The sequence below is a fragment of the Diadema antillarum genome, unplaced genomic scaffold (genome assembly GCF_040938485.1).
Source record: "Diadema antillarum isolate AM-2024a unplaced genomic scaffold, OU_Dant_1.0 seq00000491_RagTag, whole genome shotgun sequence".
Classification (NCBI taxonomy): domain Eukaryota; kingdom Metazoa; phylum Echinodermata; class Echinoidea; order Diadematoida; family Diadematidae; genus Diadema; species Diadema antillarum.
The window spans coordinates 508053-529318 of NW_027271452.1; the positions used below are offsets into that span (position 1 = coordinate 508053).

The 21266-nt window shown below is 37.9% G+C and overlaps 1 protein-coding gene across 1 annotated transcript; it reads left to right on the plus strand.

Moving 5' to 3' along the window:
• Nucleotides 1-4356: 4356 nt before the first annotated feature.
• Nucleotides 4357-8539, plus strand: LOC139733780 (putative transferase CAF17 homolog, mitochondrial). The gene is made up of 7 exons (XM_071644584.1): nucleotides 4357-4491; nucleotides 5409-5549; nucleotides 5938-6112; nucleotides 6650-6784; nucleotides 6965-7064; nucleotides 7607-7726; nucleotides 8204-8539. The coding sequence occupies exons 1-7, from the start codon at nucleotides 4414-4416 to the stop codon at nucleotides 8298-8300; spliced, it is 846 nt and encodes a 281-aa protein (XP_071500685.1). The 5' UTR covers nucleotides 4357-4413; the 3' UTR covers nucleotides 8301-8539.
• The last annotated feature ends 12727 nt before the right edge of the window (nucleotides 8540-21266 follow it).

Genomic DNA, 21266 nt, shown 5'->3' on the forward strand with positions numbered 1-21266 from the left:
TTTGGTATCTCTCTGGCCCACTGTGCGCTGTCGCTTCGCACAGCGGTCTCTATAAATTTACTCTGGTCACGTCAGGCTACGGGTGGGTGCACCGGGTGTTACTGTATTGTTATGTTAGTGCAGGGAGGTGAACCTCCCTGGTTAGTGTTACTTACGCCACGGTTGTGCAACTACATGACTAGTGTATCAGTCCCATTAAATGGTTAATAATGCAATGGTCATTTATGTTATCGTTTGTGTAAATGGACATCTGAGTCTAATGTGTTAACGTTAGTGTAGAGTCTAACGTTAGTTGACCGAACGAAGGATCGGTCTGTATCAGGTCGTCGGGGTATGTTCCGCGGAGACTTCGTCTGGTATTTTATCATCTGGCTTCACAGATCCCTGACCCTGGCCCCTCCTATAAGTTGTACACGTTTCCGGACAGACGGATCTTTCTGTCGTAGTAGTAGTGTCGCCCTCTCACAATGATGAAATGCCCATTCCACACCTCATGTCATAGTGCCACAAAATCAATCTGTAGTGTAGGAAGACTGTAGTGGCAGGAAGCAGTGAGTAGGAACTGTAACTACGTTAGGATTAGACTGTCAGAGAAAGTGCTAATGTTAGTGAAGAACTGTTGCCAAGTTGGATATCACCGCACCAGCTGAGCTGCGGTGGATTGCCTATTGGCTGCAGAATTGTAGCAATTCTAGATAGTAGAATGCAGACATGCGCATGCTAGACGCGCTATCCGTATCATGGCTATTGCACATCTTGGCGGGTTGTTTTTGAAACTGATTTTTGATTAAGTCGGTGCCACTGGCTGCTGATGCAATGTCGATGTATGTCTCACCATTTAGATTTCACCGTTCCTCTGTCTAAACCAGTGCAATACTACTTTATAAACGCTAGGTTCCTATCTGTGAATGTTGTTTTGAATTTGAACCTCTAGCGAGTCTTGTGAACCAAGCTTTCGTACAATTTTGCGAGTGGTTAAATTCGCAATTGCATTGTGGGGTACAGTTCAGTTCGGGAAACCCACTCACAAGGGGGGCCCCTCCTTATAAGTAACCCGTCCCCCTTATAAGTAACCCCGTCCCCCTTATAAGTAACCCCCGGGGCACCCCTTATAAGGAGTCTCCACGCTTTTTTGCAATGCAACGTGAAAATGAAAGGACTGCGGCAATTCGCTTGATTATGTCCATAAAGCTTCACAAGTTTCCTAGTTACTCACGAAATTTGAGCAAAATCGGTTTGAGGCATCATATCTAAAATCATGGATTTAAATGCGATGTCAAACGACCCATGCGAATGCTGAAATGCGAGCGATTACTGGCGTGAGTGTCGCCAGGCGCGGCGGCGCGGCAATGCTTGAGTGCAGACGTGGCGACTGAGTACAATTGCCGCAGTCCTTTCATTTTCGCGTTGCATTGCAAAAAAGCGTGGAGACTCCTTATAAGGGATGCCCCGGGGATTACTTATAAGGGGGACGGGGTTACTTATAAGGGGGACGGGGTTACTTATAAGGGGGACGGGTTACTTATAAGGGGGACGGGGTTACTTATAAGGGGGACGGGTTACTTATAAGGAGGGGCCCCCCTTGTGAGTGGGTTTCCCGAACTGAGTTCTGCCCTACTGAATGGAGAGATGTATGCATGCATGTCACATTCAAGTCAATATTTTGGCCAGTCTTTATGCGCAAATAGCACCTGACTTCCGAAATTCTTGCAAATAAAAACCTCACAAAATATTGGGCGTATAGCTATAGACATCTAGTCTACACTACAGTAATCTCGATAGAACAACCTAGATTCTATATTTTATTTTCTGTGTTTATGGTTTCTTGATGTTTGGTATGTTTCAACCAGAACTGAAATGTATTGTAAGTCCAGATTAACAATAAAATATTTAAAAGTGACAGGGCAAAGCATGAAATTGCATGTCAGAGTAAAAATTGTGTCTGAAAGGAGTAACCAGGTCTTTGTCTGCAGTCCAGGTAATTTGCAGCTCTTCAGTCTTTTGATAGTAAAAAAAAGTGCAGCATTTCACGGGAAGGAAGTTAGAAACTAAAGCATCAAATTCAGTGTCAAAACCATTGAAATTACCTTAACTTGATATGTCCATATGGAATTGAGAGGCTGTGACAGATAGAAATGCTTATTAAATCCTGTAAAAGATATCCAATACTTAAATATAGGAGTAAACTTTGTAGGCAACGCTGAACACTGGCACTGGTCCAAGTCTGACAGTCCCAGACTGGTAAAAATCGCTGTCAGACCAGCAACTTTTGCTAGATGGCTAGATTTACTGGTCTGACATGACCGGTAGGATAACAGAAATTGCATTGTCAAGGCCAGTTGAAAAAATAAAAAAGGAAAAGGGCCAGTAAATATAAGGTTTGGACCAGTAGGAAAAATAGGCTAGTGTGCAGCCCTGGTGTTAGTCTAGATCTTGTAAGCATGTGGTGATTTGATGGGGAAAAACAAAGTGGGATATTTGAAAATTTTCTAATGTTTATGGTTGAAGGAAAAGAAAAAGAAACAAATAATGAACTAGAAATTTTGGGAGCTGTTCACAATGATACATTGTACCTGTGATGAATATAGAGAGTTATGATGCTGATCTCATGGATTTAATTGATGATTAGTTTATAGCGAAGATATCAATATTGATATGTAATGGTAGGCCGCTAATGATAACAGACCATCGTCACTTTCGTTCCATGCTTCTTTTGTCTATTTCAGTCCGTCCTATATGCAGAAAAATGGATGCACTGAAACGTGTTTTAGTGCACAAGGCTTCACCCATCCAGCACCTGTGTACGAGATGTGTCAAAAACCTGTCAGGCTACTCCCAGCTACCACACTATCAAAGGTTTTGTACTGCACCTCCATGTTTTCAGAGAAAAAGATACTGCACAGCAGTTGACAGTGTGCCAGAACTAGAGGCGACAGCCCTGCGAGGTATGTTCAGAGGTGATCTACACAATCGGCCAGAAACAGAAATCTATATAGAAGACCTTCCCAAAAAGAGAAAATATAAAACGTCATTAATATAAATTTACAATGGAATGAATAGGTTTTTCTGTTTGTTGAAAGATGTCATTTACATAAAGATGTGCAATCAAAGATAGTAGAGATAACAAGATAGGAAGGCGCGCGATAGAAATGGACACAAAATGGATACCCTACATGATGATACAAAAGAGAGCTGAGTACAAACTCAGTACACCTAAAAACATCATTCATTTCCAAAGGTAGTGGTATCTTTATTATCTTAAAAAGATTTAAAAATTATAGTTGTAGCTTTTTTCGATTAAGGGGATTATTTTGATGAACGAGATTTGAAAGTAATAAGGATTATTTCGTGGAGGTGAAAATTTGGCAACAACATGATCTCACAATCAAATAAGACGCTTGATAAACAACATCTTCATAGACAACGCGTCTCAGACAAAGACGCACATCACCTGAGACGCGCTGTCTTTGAAGTTAAAGGACAAGTTCACCTTCATAAACGTAAGGATTGAGAAAATGCAACAATATTAGTAGAACACATCAGTGAAAGTTTGAGGAAAATTGGACAATCGATGCAAAAGTTATGATTTTTTTAAATTTTTGTGTTGGAACCGCTGGATGAGGAGACTACTACAGCTTGTGAGTCATATGCGTACAACAGTATAAAGAAAATATAAAAGAAAATTCAACATATTTTCACTTTTTTCGCATAATAAAAGAGCAATTGACTTGCCTCTTTCTAAAGGCACGGGGAATAATATTACCCATAACATTTATCGGTTACGAGTCAGGGGAATGTGTACTTTTTTCAAAAGATGGAATTTTGTGAAATTCTCTTTATATTTTCCTTATATTGTTGTACGCATGTGACATCTAAGTTATTCATACACTGCAGTAGTCTTCTCATCCAGCGGGTACTGCACAAAAACTTCAAAAATTCATAACTTTTGAACGGATTGTCTGATTTTCCTCAAACTTTCAATGATGTGTTCTACTAATATTGCTACATTCTCTCAATCCGTATGTTTATGAAGGTGAACTTGTCCTTTAACTGAGTGGTCTGAGGTGATGTGCGTAACACGCATGAGGACTGCGCGCTGTCCATTTGTTTTGTACAGGATTAGCGCGCACTTTCCTGTCTTATTAGTTAAGCGTCTTTGATGTGCAACATGTTGGGAATCCTTTGATGAATTCCTCCTTCTGGAAGAGTGAATGAGTGATGAATATGATATCGGAGTATGACATAATCTACATGGCAAACACCCAAGTATGACGGTCTTTTCTGGCAGGAAGTCATTGCAAATCAGTGAACGTCCATCTATTTTTTCAATTGTGGGGTGCAGGGACCAGACTGGCCAGTCGAAGTCTAATCCTGCTAGGAGGGAGAGATGCAGGGGACCTACTCCAGGGTCTCATGACCAATGACGTGGACCTGCTCAGGGAGGATGAAGAGGGTCTGCCGGCAATTTTTTCCATGTTTCTCAATAAGCAAGTAAGTCAGTCTTGTAACCCCAGAGCCAACCAGCATCCTGTCTTCCTGTCTTGTCATTCAAGCTAGAGATCTATGTGTTACTTGCTGGTACTGTTATCTCTGTGTTCCCAAAAGAGACTTTGTACTCTTTATTAAGAAGTCTGGCAAGGTTGATGTATTCATGTAAGCTCATTATTATGGCTTACTTATACATGAAATGTTATAGCCTCTGATCCTTGGACTTTACAACCTCAAAGCAGCTATTTTTTAGGTGATACTTTTACTGTTGATGTAAAGATTGCAAAAGCAGAGCAATGACATCTGTCTGAAGCTATGCTAGTTGAGAAAGTTTGTATCTTGATATTGCTTTATAGTCAAAGGCAATAATATCAAGATCCCTAGATTGAAGACAACACTAGTCACTGCACCAAAACCAGCTTCTATTAGGACAACTTCTTTGTGGAACAGGCAAGTAACATGTACTTACATTATTACAAAATTACAGTACTTCCTAGGTATTGAAATGCTGTAGTGTACATCATAGAAATTAATATGAAATTAGTATTAATAGGATATTTTTGTTCTGCAATTCAATATAAGTATAGCAGTAAACTTCAGTGTTCACATTTTGCTGGAGTCACTTTCCTTGTAATGCCTTATAAATAGCATTTTGTACCTTGCATAGCTAGGAACAACTTTGACCAAAAGATCGGTCTGTATCTTGTTGTCGGGGATATGTTCAACAGAGATTATGTGTGCCTTCACAGAATCCCCTCCTATTTGGTGGAAAACCGTGAAAGTAAAAAAGTAATGAAAACACTCCTCCAGATAGACAGATTTGTCTATCTAGGAACAACTCTATCAAGCCTGTCATTCTGAAAACTTTGCAATGTTTGTGAACGTGAAAAATGGACAAAGCATCTTCCCATACTGTACAGGGTCGCATCTTGTATGATGTCATGTGCTATCGATGGGGCGGAGGTCAGGAAGGTGAACCTCTGGCATACGTCTTAGAGTGTGATTCGACCATCTCACCAGAACTGCAGAAGCATCTCAAATTCTACCGCATCAGAAAGAAGGTAATGGACATGTTCAGTTGTTGAGGAAGTGGCAACCCTGTGTGGATAATTTCAGTGTGTGTTGTCAAAATTGTCCAAGCGTCTGATGTTGTATGATTTGATGACATTTGTGCCTTTGAACAGGAATCCCCAGAGTGATCATAATATATCTACATAATTTACTTCTCTCATGCAGCAACAGGCCATATGAATTAAAACCAAAATGCACAGTAGCTGTAAACGTTTGCTTTATATACTAATGGTAGGTAAATCTTCAGAGACAACATGTCAGTGACAGTCAGTCTTAGCGTAGAGTTGTTATCAATGCATGTATTTGTAATGTCGTCTTGTATACAATAACTGTTTTAATTTCAGTATATGGGCATGTTTGTGTGATGTTGCCTTTCAGGTTGACATTGCATCACTGGATTCTGAGTACCATGTGTGGTCAGTCTTCAGTGAGGAGGATGAAACACCTGCCCCACAAGCTTCCTCAGACTCCTATCTCTGCCACTCCCACAAGGTTGCTGACCCAAGGATCAAAGGTCTAGGTCAAAGGATCATCCTCCCACATGGCAATTCATGTAAGATACTACATGTCTTCAAGTTATCAAAATGACATATTGGGGAAAAAATGTGTATGACACATGTTAACAGCAAAAGCAATGAAAGCTTGTCAGTGAAAATCTAAGAAAGTGAACAGCGTTGGGGTATAAACATTTTGATGCAATGAGAAGATTTAGCTGTCATGATATTTGGTATACTGATATTATCCCTGCAAGACCACATCCATTAATAAAACTGTTATGATCAGGCACAGGATGACAAGCTAGCCCTTACTAACTCAGGCACACATTCTATTGATGGTACAAAAGAGGACAGATGATAAGAAATTGAGGGAACTTGTTAATGCTATTGACTATGCCTCTCATTCAGGTAAATAAAGCCAAGTGCCTTCCAATATCTCACATTTATTTACAGCTTTATCTCAACTGCTTGAAAGGTAACATGCTGGAGGCATACAAAAGCAATACACTAAGTGCGTTTTAATCATGACCCAGCAAGCCTTTTGAAAACTAATGTCTAGTTCTGTGACTCTGTCATCTTTTCTGTAAACACAGTGTCTAGAGTTGCAGAGGTCTCGGAACAAGACTACCAAACGCATCGTTACCAGTGGGGTGTGGCTGAAGGGGTGAACGAACTCCCTCCTGGAGAGTCTCTTCCCCTGGAAGCCAATCTTGCCCTGATGAATGGAGGTAAGACGTACAGAAAAAACAAACACAATGAAAATGAGATAATGTATGCATGAATGTAAGCATGGATATTTCATTAACTGAATGAACGAACGAATGAATGAATGAATGAATGAATGGAAGGAATGCGTCATTTCATGTTGCTGTTAATAACTGTTCAATGTCAATACTTTATTCCAATAGTGAGTTTCACCAAAGGCTGCTACCTTGGGCAAGAGCTGACTGCTAGGACCCACCACACAGGAGTCATTCGTAAGAGAATCATGCCTGTGCAGCTGCTAAGGTTAGGATTATAGATACTTGATTTGAGCTGTAAATCAAAGACACAAGTTCAATTCAGGATTTGGAATTTAGGAGTTATTTGCATAAGAGTCATGCAGGTCCAGCTGCTGCTAAAAGCTTATATGGCTTAGTAATTCATTGCTTAGTTTTCACTTGCATGAATCAGAGATTGCTGTGAGAGAGCTGACTTGGACGATTTGTAAAATTAACCAGCGAGACTTTAGGCTGTTGCTCCCAACTGTTTTTGATATAAACACAAGCAAGCTACAAGTATAGCAAGCAAATAAATATAATGCAAAGGTCAATGAGCACAATTTATAGAAACACAGTTTATGCTTAGTCATGCTGTTTCTCTGACAAGCTTCCCTAGCAAATGTGCCATGATATAGTTTGATTCCTCATGTGTAGAGATATTAGAAAACTTCCAATAAAGAAAATGAGTTAAATGAGACTGAAGTCATGGTGACTGTGTGGTAACTGATATCATGGTGTTAAGTTGGTTCAGTTTTTTTTTTTTCCTTCTTTTACTGCTACTGGGTTCAGGAATGAATCTTCATTGTTTCCACCTGGCTCTACCATCAAGACGAATGAAGGGAAGAATGTGGGCAAGCTGAGATGTCACCTCCATCAGAATGGTTTAGCCCTGCTACGCACAGCTCTGATGTGAGTACTCACTAAGCTCTGAATAGTCCTCATTCTGTATGGAGGGATGTATGTGGCCGAAATGGTAAAGATGCTATAAATTGAAGATTCTGATTTATGTTAGAATGCATTTTGGTAATGCACAGCCATAGATTATCTTATTACTGTAGGTATGTATTAAGTTTGTATACCAATGAATACCGGTACATAATGTTTATGTGTGTAAGTGATCCTGTGTATGGTTAAGGGAAAGAAGCAGGAAGCAATTAGAACTGATTAATGTAACCAGTACTTTCAAATTCAGATGCCAGCTTGTCCTTGTGTTTACTCTTGACTTGTATTGCACATTTGTTTATGGTCAAACCTCATACATGTCATCTGTAGATAAATGTATACAGTATGTCTGTGTGTGTGTGTGTGTGTGTGTGTGTGTGTGATTTGAAACTAATAATGGAAGAATTATCAAATTTTTCTGCACACATTGCTCTTTTACCACAGTGGCGACAAACTGTGGTTGTCTCAGGAAGGCAAAGAAGACACAGAGTTGGTTGCTAGGAGACCATCGTGGTGGCCAGAGGAAATAAAGAACAAGTGATAGTATCGTCTCCATGTAGCAATGCTTGGAAGCGAGATGAATTTCTCCTCAGATTGTCAGCTCCCAGCAGGCTTAATAGATTCTGTGGGCAAGGTATATCCGTATCGGTTTATGCTGGGCCTTGTGCAACGTATGGATTGCAAACGCTTAAAATAGCAAGGATCTCAGCTTGCTGTCATATAGCAGTTGGCAGGCTTGGATGCAATGATCTGTTGGCTTGTGAGTAAGTTGACAAGCTGTGAAATGTGCAACCATTCGTTTAATAAATTGATACTGATATTATTCAATTTGCCTCAAATTGCAAATTGAAAGTATAGTTTTTATATTTGAAAGAGGCTGGAATGCCATATTGCTTGTATGGCTTTATCCACCAATTTGATGTGGAGAGCCAATGTTTCTTGCATTTGTTTCAGCTAATTGTGATATTCAAACATGTTACAGACCCAACAACATATCAGTTATGGTGCTTCCAGGATTGATTTCTATGGTTAGATTAAGAGTGAAATTCTATATGAAATCATGTGTGTTTAAGTCAACAATGTTGACTGTCAATATGAATTGAATTTAGGCTTTTATTGTGGAAAGAAGGAAGGAGTAAATTGATATAAGGCTATGAATGCATTAATGGTACAGAACAAGATGAATGCTATCTCAATCTTTCCAAGACCATCTAACATCTGTTCCTTTAAAGCTTATATCTACTTCTCTGTGTGAGATGTTAATTAATCAGTGTTTGTCCTTTTTTTTTAAAATCATGTGAAGTATATTTCTGTACCCAAATTTCATATTGGTAAATACAGTCGACTCCCATTATAACAAAGTCCTTGGGACCGGCAGTTTTCTTTTGTTATATCAGAATTTTGTTTTAACCGAACAAAGTATAGAAAGGTATATAGCTGAAAATTTTTGGGCCTGAATTTTTACTTCACTGTAACTGGAATTATGTGATAACTATGTTTGTTATAACAGGAGTAAACTCTAAACAACAGTACGAATATCTGAAACATGATACCTAGTTCAATTTTCCCATATCCAGTGAATTCTTTTAAATTATCTCTTAGGAGCAACATTATTAACATTATTACTATTTATGATGTTTTCAAATTCAGTCCTGCAAAAACATTGAATTATTAGAAACTGAAACTGTGGAACCAGTGAACAGACTTTCAATGGTAGTTTAAAGCGTCGGCAAAAACCATGCTACTTTTCACTAATACCTGACTTCAAAGAACTTTCAAAACCTGTGATTCATGTGCGAAAAAAAAGTGACATTACAAAGACAGATTTGATAAGAATGTAAGGAATTGTTAGAAGCTAATATTGAAGTATTGATTTCATTTTTTTTTTTTTTTTTTTGGGGGGGGGGGGTCACATGACCACAGTAACCTACATCTCCTCATGTATAAGTTAAGTACATGAAGGACAGTGCACTTCTTGGTAATGCACATTTTTACTAAAAACAAAAAGTGTTCAAAACTGGGAGAGACCCGAGAGGCTCAATTCTTGTCCCTACATGTTTATGTGTATGATGTGTACTTCCAGGGAATAATGCATCCCCAGTACCTCAGCACCTTAGTCAAATAGCTCTCACTCAGCCCATCTCACTCTCCACGTCAGTACCGCTCACAAGGTGCATTAAAACCAGGCACGTCCCTTCTACCATTCAACTTCATATATCAATCCATTCAGCAGGGTCTAGTGCCCAAGACTAGCAGTCTCAAGAAGGAGACTGGTGTGGAAGCAGGAGGGTCTAGTGCCCTAGACTAGCAGTCTCGAGAAGGAGACTGGTGTGGAAACGACAAGCCAAATTACAGTTCAGTGCAACACAGTTTTATTCTTGTTTCTGCTGATACAGCTATTGCTTTTCTTTCTGCATAGCTCTATTACGCTGACCTGCAATGAACTAAAGATTTCCCCTGTTTATCTGTGTTTTCTTTATTTTTTACCTATTTGTTTCTTGAGATAGAGTGCTCTGGACTGCACTTAACCCCCAATCCAACTGGAAAGTTGTCAAGTGAGGTTGCGGTATTTATACCTTTCTAAGCTAGGCCCATGACTAGTTTTGTCTTCTTTAGCCTAGGGTTTCTTTGGTCAGCAGGAAAGCATACTGGTTGATCTTAATCCTGAAAATCAGTTGCTGATAATCATACTTGCATTGAAGAATATAACAAAGGTAAATGACCCGGTGAGATGGTGAACCAGTACTGGATTCTTGAATGGTGCCATTATCTTTCAGTGGCTGCATATGATCACACTAACCCTCAAGATATGCAAGGGTGGCCATTCTCATTCTTCAAGCATCTACTTTCTTTGCTGACTTCATTGCAGATTCCACCTTTTGTTTGTGTGGCTATTATGTGGTTTGTTTTTTTTCTGATTCTTGCAGCTGTTGCAGTTGTGCATCTTTTTGCTGCACTTGATGCACCCTAGCGACATGCTGGGTGTTCTTTCCTATCCCTTATATCCATCAATAATGTTTCATTTTGCCAACAGATCAAATGTCTTTGACTTTGTTACACTGTCAAGAACAAATGTAAGAAGAAACTTTTCAGACAAGGCTGTAAGAGGAATACGGAATTACCCGGTACTGGAACTTTATTTCACATCATTTTCACCTCTCCTTTGTCTCCTCAAGGCTCACTACTTTTGAAATGACGAGAATATGCGTCAGCTGTGTAGATATATGATCCATGACAGTATTAAACTGCACAATTGAACGCACCTGTCTTGCAGACCGTCTGGCAGTGTGCATAGACTGATGACTAGTTCCTCAAGGCTCTAACAGCTTACAATGGGACTGATGATATGTATGCAATGTGAAATGGCACCTCTATATGTATGTGTATGTGTGATTTCTCACAGACCCACACACATGAGAGTGCCTTTATTAGGCTGATGGAGTAAAAGGAGTAGCATCACACAATGTCCTCTTTTAAATGTAGATTGTCTCCAAAGACAGTTTAGCCTTCATTGAGCATCTTTTTGGCATCGTCTATCAAGCATTCTAGAGTTTTCCTTGCTTGGTCGAACACCTGACTCATGTCCAGAATATTTGGATTGTTGCCAATGAGTAGCATCCATGGTTCTGTAACTATCTGATCGATCAGCCCCAGGCAGCGTATATGTTCAAACCAACCAGCTGTCTATACAACAATGAAGGCATGGTGGAGGTTATTGGATGGCGTGTGAACTGTTCGGAAATAATCAATGATGTGACTACCTGTTGTAAACAAAATGGTTGAGCTGTGAAACAAAATGTTAAACTTGTTCCCAACAAAACATGGCATCTTCTGGTTTACACCTCTTTCAGAGAGGAATGCACTCAGTGCTATTGTTTCCCCAACACCCCTCACTATTGAAAAGCCTGGAGGCCGCTCGAATGAGTGCTTGAGCATTGCACCCATTCCTCTTGTTGAATGGTAGTTCCTTGCATTGTTTGGGGCCAAAACTGTCACAATTATTCCATGAAATGCCCCATGAAGTCAATTCATTGTCCAGTGGATTAAAGATATTTTCACCAGTTGATTGTTTAGAACATTCACCTGACTGGTACTGTTATCAAATGACTAAAGAAGTGGGTAAAGCTTCACTATACCATATTTTGTTTATGTGCAAGATTTGAAAGTGGGAGCAAGTCATTTCCTAATTGATGATTTGTTTCCTATTTTTCAATGTATCAAGACAATATCATGTGAATATGTCAACGAACCTGAATGAAAAAGAGGCTTGGCCCATGACCTTTGTGTCTCGATGGACAATCATTAAAAAAAAAAGTGTTTTGACTGTTTGGAGATAAATGGAGATCATCAGATATGAGTGCTTTTAGCCCCGCAAAGTGATTTGAAAGTTGTCATTTCTTGAATCTGATTTGATCTGATGTGTAATATTGAAAGGGTCATATTAGATGGTGTTCAGGAAACCTAAATGTTGAATTGTAAATTCATTCCAGCATGCTGTAACAAAATTACTTATAGTGACAACTTACCTATCCTTAATACTATGAATTTGTACTAATAGTTAATAGTGGCAGTAATAATTGGAGTTTCCTTAAAGTCCGAAATTCATTTTATTTCCCATACTTCTCTTCTTGTTCTTATCACATTACTTTCAAAATTTGTTCTCTTGTTTTCAAACCATTGTCGACAGTTTTAATGGTGGAGTTTTGTAATGAAACTATAGAATGTGCGTAGGCAAAATATACCCATTTAATTCCCGATAAGCTTCGACTGCCGTCATCTCATCTCCGGATGCCTTCTCTTCAGAATTCTCTTTTTCAAGAAAGGCATAAACTGTTCAAATGAGTACATCCATGAGTTAACGAGCGGCCCACATTTTCGTATTGTTCCAGGGAGGTGGTACATCAGGTGAGTGCAAAGCACCTGTGAGTATTCATTTCAGCAAGAATATTGATATGAGAGAAATTGGAAATAAGACACAAGGAAACATGTAGAGCAAGTTACCTCCTCGTTTTATACTTTAGAACACCAACGAATCACGAGTTTCATAATTATGCTTATATATTTTCCTCTTTTTTACATTCTCCCACGTCATTGTCCTATCCATGAGAAATGTAGGTTTTGCATTTTTAATAACTTTCTGATAATATATAAACATGGAAGTATACTGAATGTCTTTGCAAGGCAGTTCAGTTGTTGTTTTTTAGTTCAAGAATTATGACTGTATGAAAAAAAAACCATAACCACTACATAACATAATTATGTACTGGAGCAGGCAAATTGACTCGCATCCTACTCATTTGACACTTTGTTCTGATTGGACCAACGTATGTCTTGATGAATATATACCACCATTGATGTGTAGGACATGACAATACCCGGAAAATCAAAAGTGGCAGAGAAATTACTGAATTTAGAAGCAGCAACCAATCATTGTTAAAAAAAAAAATTCTCAAAGGATATCATAATTTTGATATTTTTTTCATATAAAGTATAATGCTGACCAAACTGTGCACTTGTGAATGCTACAGCAAAAGGGCTACTCAACTTTTTACTGTTACAAATCTGTAGTAATGAAATATTGTAAAAGTTACAAATCTGTAGTAATGAAATATTGTAAAAGAGGATTAAGAGCTTGTAAAATATGAATACTGAAAAGTTTGTGAAATCATCGTCATTGTAACAGGCAAAGCAGGTTAAAGAAGGCAAATTATTTTGCTATTGATTTGCTTATGGATTCATGAATGATAACATGATAACATTCTCTACTGTTTGTCCAGTGTTTAAATTCTCCGAGAAGTAGAAATTTGGTTGACACGATCAATCTTGCCTGTATGGTTAGGGGGAAGTCCCTTTTCAGCCGGGCCAAGGCCTCTTTAGTTCTCTGCTTAACCCTGTCCATGTCTTTGCCAGTTGGTGGGTTATAATAGCAAAGCCTGGTGATCGTGTCGAAAAAACAGGGTTTCCTCTTGTTTCTTCCCGAGACACCCTTTCAAGGTGTACTTCAGGATACTTAAAGTTATGAGCTGTCAGAAAGGATTTGATTGATTTTTTTAAAAATTATTTTTATTATATTCATTTCCATTTACAAATTTCTGCACTAGACTGAGAATTAAGTGCGATGATAATGTTTGACAGTCTTTAAGGAGAATATTAAAGTTATAAATTTCATCAATCAGTGCACACATGCTCAGTCGCCAATATGTCATGCATTTTTTTCTTTGAGCTTTGGCAGGTCGGGAAGTACATATACTTCAATAAGTTTTAACTTATAGCAAATCAATGTCTAAAGCCCCAGTGACTGCAGTACTTGAAAAAAATAACAATTGATTTATGATGAATTATATCATGGTTTGTTTACTTCTGAAAGAAAGGGGCAGACAGAAAGAAGCCAAAACAGTTCAAAACAGTGGTCCAAGATGAGATGGTTCTTTACTATCTTTGGCACAGTAGGGTCTACTGCACATACACTTCCAGCTAACCATTAATCTCTGTGATATTCATGTAAATGGCATCTATGGTGAGAGATTACCACCATTGGAACGACTCCTTTATGACCAACAAGGGTTTGTGCTAGGAAACTACCTGTCACAATGTGACATATTTTGGTAGGTACAGAGTTGTACAGTGGAAGTTGACCATGAATTATATGACTGCCAATTTTTATTGATCGTGTGTACTAACCTGCTTCCAATCATGGCAGGTGAGGTATGGTGTGCTGATGAATAGGGTGTGTTTTGGCTTCCAGTTGATATTTGGAAGGATATATATTCTGGAAACTCTTTCGTCAGCACATCTTTGTTGTGCTTTGGAGAGCGATACATCTTGAGTGTTGAAACTCCTGCCGAATTCTCGCTCTCCAAGTTCCGTTGCAATTGATACATCCTTTCCAGTAATGACCCGAAATAATTTTTTGGCGACGACCTCAGCATTGTTATTATTGAGAATTTAAAGAAAAAAAGAGAAATAAATACAAACACAGAAGCACAAGCAAATAAACATAACACACATAAACAATAGAAAAATATTGGAACGTGTCTGTCTTTAATGGGGTTGTTTAGAATGCTGGATGTAAGATCTATATAATGCCCTTTAGATGTCCACCTAGGAGATGTAGATTAAATGTCTTTATTATATAAAAAGTTAATTCAAATGGTAAACGTTTGACAATGTTTTGATATAATATTCAGACAATATAGGTAGTTCCATCATTGAAACAGTTGTTTTCAGAATAGAAATATTACTTTCAAAATATGGAAAAGAATGAGACATTTGCTTAAAAAGTAAAAATGTATTTTTAAAACCATGAGCAATATTACTAAGAATGAAAAATGAATATAGGTACGCTTGTCACGACTATCACTGTCATAAAGTTTTTCAGTATGGATGTTAGATTGATGTCTTCATTTCTACATTAAGTCAACTCCCCAACTGCCCCATCCCCTCATTGATATATCATTGATTATAAGGATTAAATGAAAATAAATCAAAGCTAATAGGCTCTGAAAATGAGTTGTAATGTATAAATTAGTTATACCTGTATGGTGTGCATAGCTTCCACTGGGTACTGGAGAAAGCTGTAGGTCTCCAGTTTGTTTATTAGCTCCACCCCCTTCTTCCCGACCTCTATAGCTCTCTTATGTCGTTTTGAAGGGAGCAGAGCCTCTACTTCCTTCCCAAGGGCTACCTGCTCTTCTCGATCTTGTGGAGCAGGTTGCTCACGGCGCTCTTCCTTCCTCAGAGGTGATAATGGAGGAAGGAATCTACGGCTCCCGATATACAAGGTTTTATGGTATCTTTTACTGTAGGTGCCTGTTTCAATATAGATTTTGAGAATTGCTTTATCATTGTAAGTAGTTGCTAAGGCTCATATTCAAAGGCACAAAATATTGTAAAAGAGGATTATGAGCTTGTAAAATGTGAATACTGAAAAGTTTGCGATATCGTCATTGTAAAAGGCAAAGCAGGTTAAAGAAGTCAAGGTAATTTGCGATTGATTTGATTAGATTTGATGTCTTTATTATATAAAAACGTGACAATGTTTTAAGGATACCATATTCAGACAATTAGGTATTTGTGTCATTGAAACAGTTGTATTAGAAATAAAGATATTACTTTCAAAATATGAAAAATATAGCAATCACACAAAAGATGAAAATACAGTAAACCATGAACAGTATTACCTAGAATGAAAAATGAAAATAGGTACTTGTCATGACTATCAGTGCCATAAACTTTTTCAGTATGGATGTTAAATCGATATTTATATTTGCACATTTGGTCAACTCCCCAACTACCTCATTCCCTCAAAAATATGTTATTGATTATAAAAACTAAATCAAAATGAATAAAAAACTAAAAGGCTCTGAAGATGTAATGTATTGATATTTGTCATACCTGTATGGTATGCATTGCTTCAATGAGGTCCTGGAGAAAGCTGTAGGTCACTAGTTTGTTCATTAGCTCCACCCCCTTCTTCTCGACCTCTGTAGCTCTCCTATGTCATTTTGAAGGGGGCAGAGCCTCTACCTCTTTTCCAAGGGCGACCCGCTCTTCTCGATCTTGTGGAGCAGGTCGGTCACGGCGCTCTTCCTTCCTCAGAGGTGATAGTGGAGGAAGGAATCTATGGCTCCCGATATACGAGGTTTTATGATATCTTTTACTGTAGGTGCCTGTTTCAAAATAGATTTTGAGAATTGTTCTATCATTGTAAGAAGCTGCTTCAAGGCTCATATTCAATGGCACAAATTATTATTAAAGATGATTATGAGCTTGTAAAATGTGAATACTGAAACATTTTCGATATTGTCGTAAAAGTCAAAGCTGGTTAAAGAAGACATCTTATTTGTGATTGCTTTGATTTGATTTTGGATTTATGAATGATTACATGATAACATTGTGTTTTTCCAGTGTAATTCTCAGAGAAGTAGGAATTTGGTCTACACGATCAATCTAGCGTGTATGGTTAGGGGGAAGTCTTTTTCCAGCCGGGCCAAAGCCTCTTGAGTTCTCTACTTAACCCTGTCCATGTCTTTTGCCAGTTGGTGGGTCATAGATGCAAAGCTTGTTATAGGAGCAAAGCTTGGTGACCGTGTCGAAGAACATGAACAGGGTTTCCTTTTGTCTCTTCCCGAGACACTCTTTCAAGGTGTACTTCAGGATACCTAAAGTTATGTGCTGTCAGAAAGGATTTGATAGTTGTTTATTATTATCATTATTATTATTATTATTATTATTATTATTATCATTATTATTATTATTATTATTATTATTATTATTATTATTATTATTGTTGTTGTTATTATTATTGTATTCATTTGCGTTTACAAATTTCTACGCCGCACTGGGAATTAAGTGCGGTAATGATGTTTGACAATCTTTAAGGAGAATATTAAAGTTTTATACATTTCAGTGCACGTGGACTCAGTCGCCAAAATGTCGTGCATTTTTTGTATCTTCTTTGAGCTTTGGCAGGTCAGGAAATACATGTACTTCAAGAAGTTTTAATGTGTTGCAAATCAATGTCTATGGCCCCAATGACTCTAGTACTTGAAAGCAATAACAGTTGATTAGTGATAAATTGTATCATGGTTTGTTTACTTCTGAAAGAAAGGGGCAGACAGAAAGAAGCCAAAACAGAGTTTAAAATATTGGTCCAAGATGAGATGGTTCTTTACTATCTCTGTGCTGTTCATGTAAATAGTATCTATGGTGAGAGATTACCACCATTGGAATGACTCCTTTATGACCAACAGAGGTTTGTACTTGCGAACTACCTGTCACAAAGTGACATATTTTGGTAGGTACAGTGGAAGCTGACCATGAATTATGTGACTACCAATCTATATTGATCGTGTGTACTAACCTGCTTCCAATCATGGCAGGTGAGGTATGGTGTGCTGATGAATAGGTTGTGTTTTGGCTTCCAGTTGATATTTGGAGGGATATATATTCTGGAAACTCTTTCGTCAGCACGTCTTTGTTGTGCTTTGGAGAGCGATACATCTTGAGCGTTGAAACTCCTGCCGAATTCTCGCTCTCCAAGCTCCCTTGCAATTGATACATCCTTTCCAGTAATGACCTGAAATAGTTTTTTGGCGACGACCTCAGCATTGTTATTATTGAGAATTTAAAGAAAAAAAGAGAAATGAATATAAACACAGAAGCACAAGCAAATAAACATAACAAGCATAAACAACAGAAAAATATTGAAACGTGTCTGTCTTTAATGGGGTTGTTTAGAATGCTGGATGTAAAATCTATATAATGCCCTTCCGATGTCCACCTAGGAGATATAGATTATAAATGTCTTTATTATATAACAAGTTAGATCAAATGGTAAATGCTTGACAATGTTTTGATATGATATTCAGACAATATAGCTAGTTGCATCATTGAAACAGTCCTTTTCAAAATAAAAATATTACTTTCAAAATATGGAAAAAATGAGACATTTGCTTCAAAGGTAAAAATGTATTTATTAAACCATGAGCAATATTACTCATAATGAAAAATGAATATAGGTACGCTTGTCACGACTATCACTGTCAAAAAGTTTTTCAGTATGGATGTTAAACTGATGTCTTTATTTCTACATTTGTTCAACTCCCTAACTGCCCCATTCTCTCAGAAATGTATAATTGATTAACAAAATTAGATAAAAATTGATCAAAGCTGATAGGCTCAGAAAATTCATTGTGATATATAGATATTAGATATACCTGTGTGGTATGCATGGCTTCAATGAGGTACTGGAGAAAGCTGTAGGTCACTAGTTTGTTCATTAGCTCCACCCCCTTCTTCTCGACCTCTATAGCTCTCTTATGTCATTGTGAAGGGGGCAGAGCCTCTACCTCTTTCCCAAGGGTGACCCACTCTTCTCGATCTTGTGGAGCAGGTCGGTCATGGCGCTATTTCTTCCTCAGAGGTGATAGTGGAGGAAGGAATGTACGGCTCCCGATATACAAGGTTTTATGATATCTTTTACTGCAGATGCCTGTTTCGAAATAGATTTTGTGCATTGTTCTATCATTGTAAGTAGCTACTTTAAGGCTCATATTCAATGGCACAAATTATTTTTAAAGATGATTATGAGCTTGTAAAATGTGAATACTGAAAAGTTTTCGATATCGACATCGTAAAAGTCAAAGCTGGTTAAAGAAGACAATCTAATTTGTGATTGATTTGATTTGATTTTGAATTTATGAATGATTACATGATAACATTGTGTTTTTCCAGTGTAATTCTTAGAGAAGTAGGAATTAAGTCTACACGATCAATCTAGCGTTTATGGTTAGGGGGAGGTCCCTTTTCAGCCGGGCCAAGGCCTCTTGAGTTCTCTGCTTAACCCTGTCCATGTCTTTTGCCAGTTGGTGGGTCATAGATGCAAAGCTTGTTATAGGAGCAAAGCTTGGTGGCCGTGTCGAAGAACATGAACAACGTTTCCTCTTGTCTCTTACCGAGACACCCTTTCAAGGTTGTACTTGAGGATACCTAAAGTTATGAGCTGTCAGAAGGGATTTGATAGATTTTTAAAAATATTATTATTATATTGTATTCATTTATGTTTACAAATTTCTACGCCGCACTGGGAATTAAGTGCTGTAATGATGTTTGACAATCTTTAAGGAGAATATTAAAGTTTAATACATTTCAGTGCACGTGGACTCAGTCGCCAAAATGTCATGCATTTTTTGTATCTTCTTTGAGCTTTGGCAGGTCAGGAAGTACATGTACTTCAAGAAGTTTTAATGTGTTGCAAATCAATGTCTATGGCCCCATTGACTCTAGTACTTGAAAGCAATAACAGTTGATTTGTGATGAATTGTATCATGGTTTGTTTACTTCTGAAAGAAAGGGGCAGACAGAAAGAAGCCAAAACAGAGTTTAAAATATTGGTCCAAGATGAGATGGTTCTTTACTATCTCTGTGATGTTCATGTAAATAGTATCTATGGTGAGAGATTACCACCATTGGAATGACTCCTTTATGACCAACAAAGGTTTGTACTTGCGAACTACCTGTCACAAAGTGACATATTTTGGTAGGTACAGTGGAAGCTGACCATGAATTATGTGACTACCAATCTATATTGATCGTGTGTACTAACCTGCTTCCAATCGTGGCAGGTGAGGTATCGTGTGCTGATGAATATTGTATGTTTAGGCCTCCAGTTGATATGTGGAGGGATGTATTTTCTGGAAACTCTTTCGTCAGCACATCTTAGTTGTGCTTTGGAGAGCGATACATCTTGAGCGTTGAAACTCCTGCCGAATTCTCGCTCTCCAAGCTCCCTTGCAATTGATACATCCTTTCCAGTAATGACCTGAAATAGTTTTTTGGCGACGACCTCAGCATTGTTATTATTGAGAATTTAAAGAAAAAAAGAGAAATGAATATAAACACAGAAGCACAAGCAAATAAACATAACACACATAAACAATAGAAAAATATTGGAACGTGTCTGTCTTTAATGGGGTTGTTTAGAATGCTGGATGTAAAATCTATATAATGCCCTTCCGATGTCCACCTAGGAGATATAGATTAAATGTCTTTATTATATAACAAGTTAATTCAAATTGTAAACGCTTGACAATGTTTTGATATGATATTCAGACAATATAGGTAGTTGCATCATTGAAACAGTTCTTTTCAAAATAGAAATATTACTTTCAAAATATGGAAAAAATGAGACATTTGCTTCAAAGGTAAAAATGTATTTATAAAACCATGAGCAATATTACTAAGAATGAAAAATGAATATAGGTACGCTTGTCACGACTATCACTGTCAAAAAGTTTTTCAGTATGGATGTTAAACTGATGTCTTTATTTCTACATTTGTTCAACTCCCTAACTGCCCTATCCCCTCAGAAATGTATAATTGATTAACAAAATTAAATAAAAACTAATCAAAGCTATTAGGCTCAGAAAATTAATTGTAATATATAAATTTTATTTATACCTTTATGGTGTGCATTGCTTCCACTGGGTATACTGGAGAAAGCTGTAGGTCTCCAGTTTGCTTATTAGCTCCACCCCCTTCTTCATGATATCTGTAGCTCTCTTCTGTCATTTTGAAGGGGGCAGAGCCTCTACCTCTTTCCCAGGGGCGACCCGCTCTTCTCGATCTTGTGGAGCAGGTCGGTCACGGCGCTCTTCCTTCCTCAGAGGTGATAGTGCCGGAAAGAATGTATGGCTCCCGACATACAAGGTTTTATGATATCTTTTACTGTAGGTGCCTGTTTCGAAATTGATTGTTTTTGAATTGTTCTATTATTGTAAGTAGTTGCTCAAAGGCTCGTATTCTAGGTAACCACTAATCTCTGTGATGTTCATGTAAATGGCATCTATGGTGAGAGATTACCACCTTTGGAACGATTCCTTTATGACCAACAAGGGTTTGTGCTTGCAAACTACCTGTTACAATATACATTTTGGTAGGTACAGTGGAAGCTGACCATGAATTATGTGACTACCAATTTTTATTGATCGTGTGTACTAACCTGCTT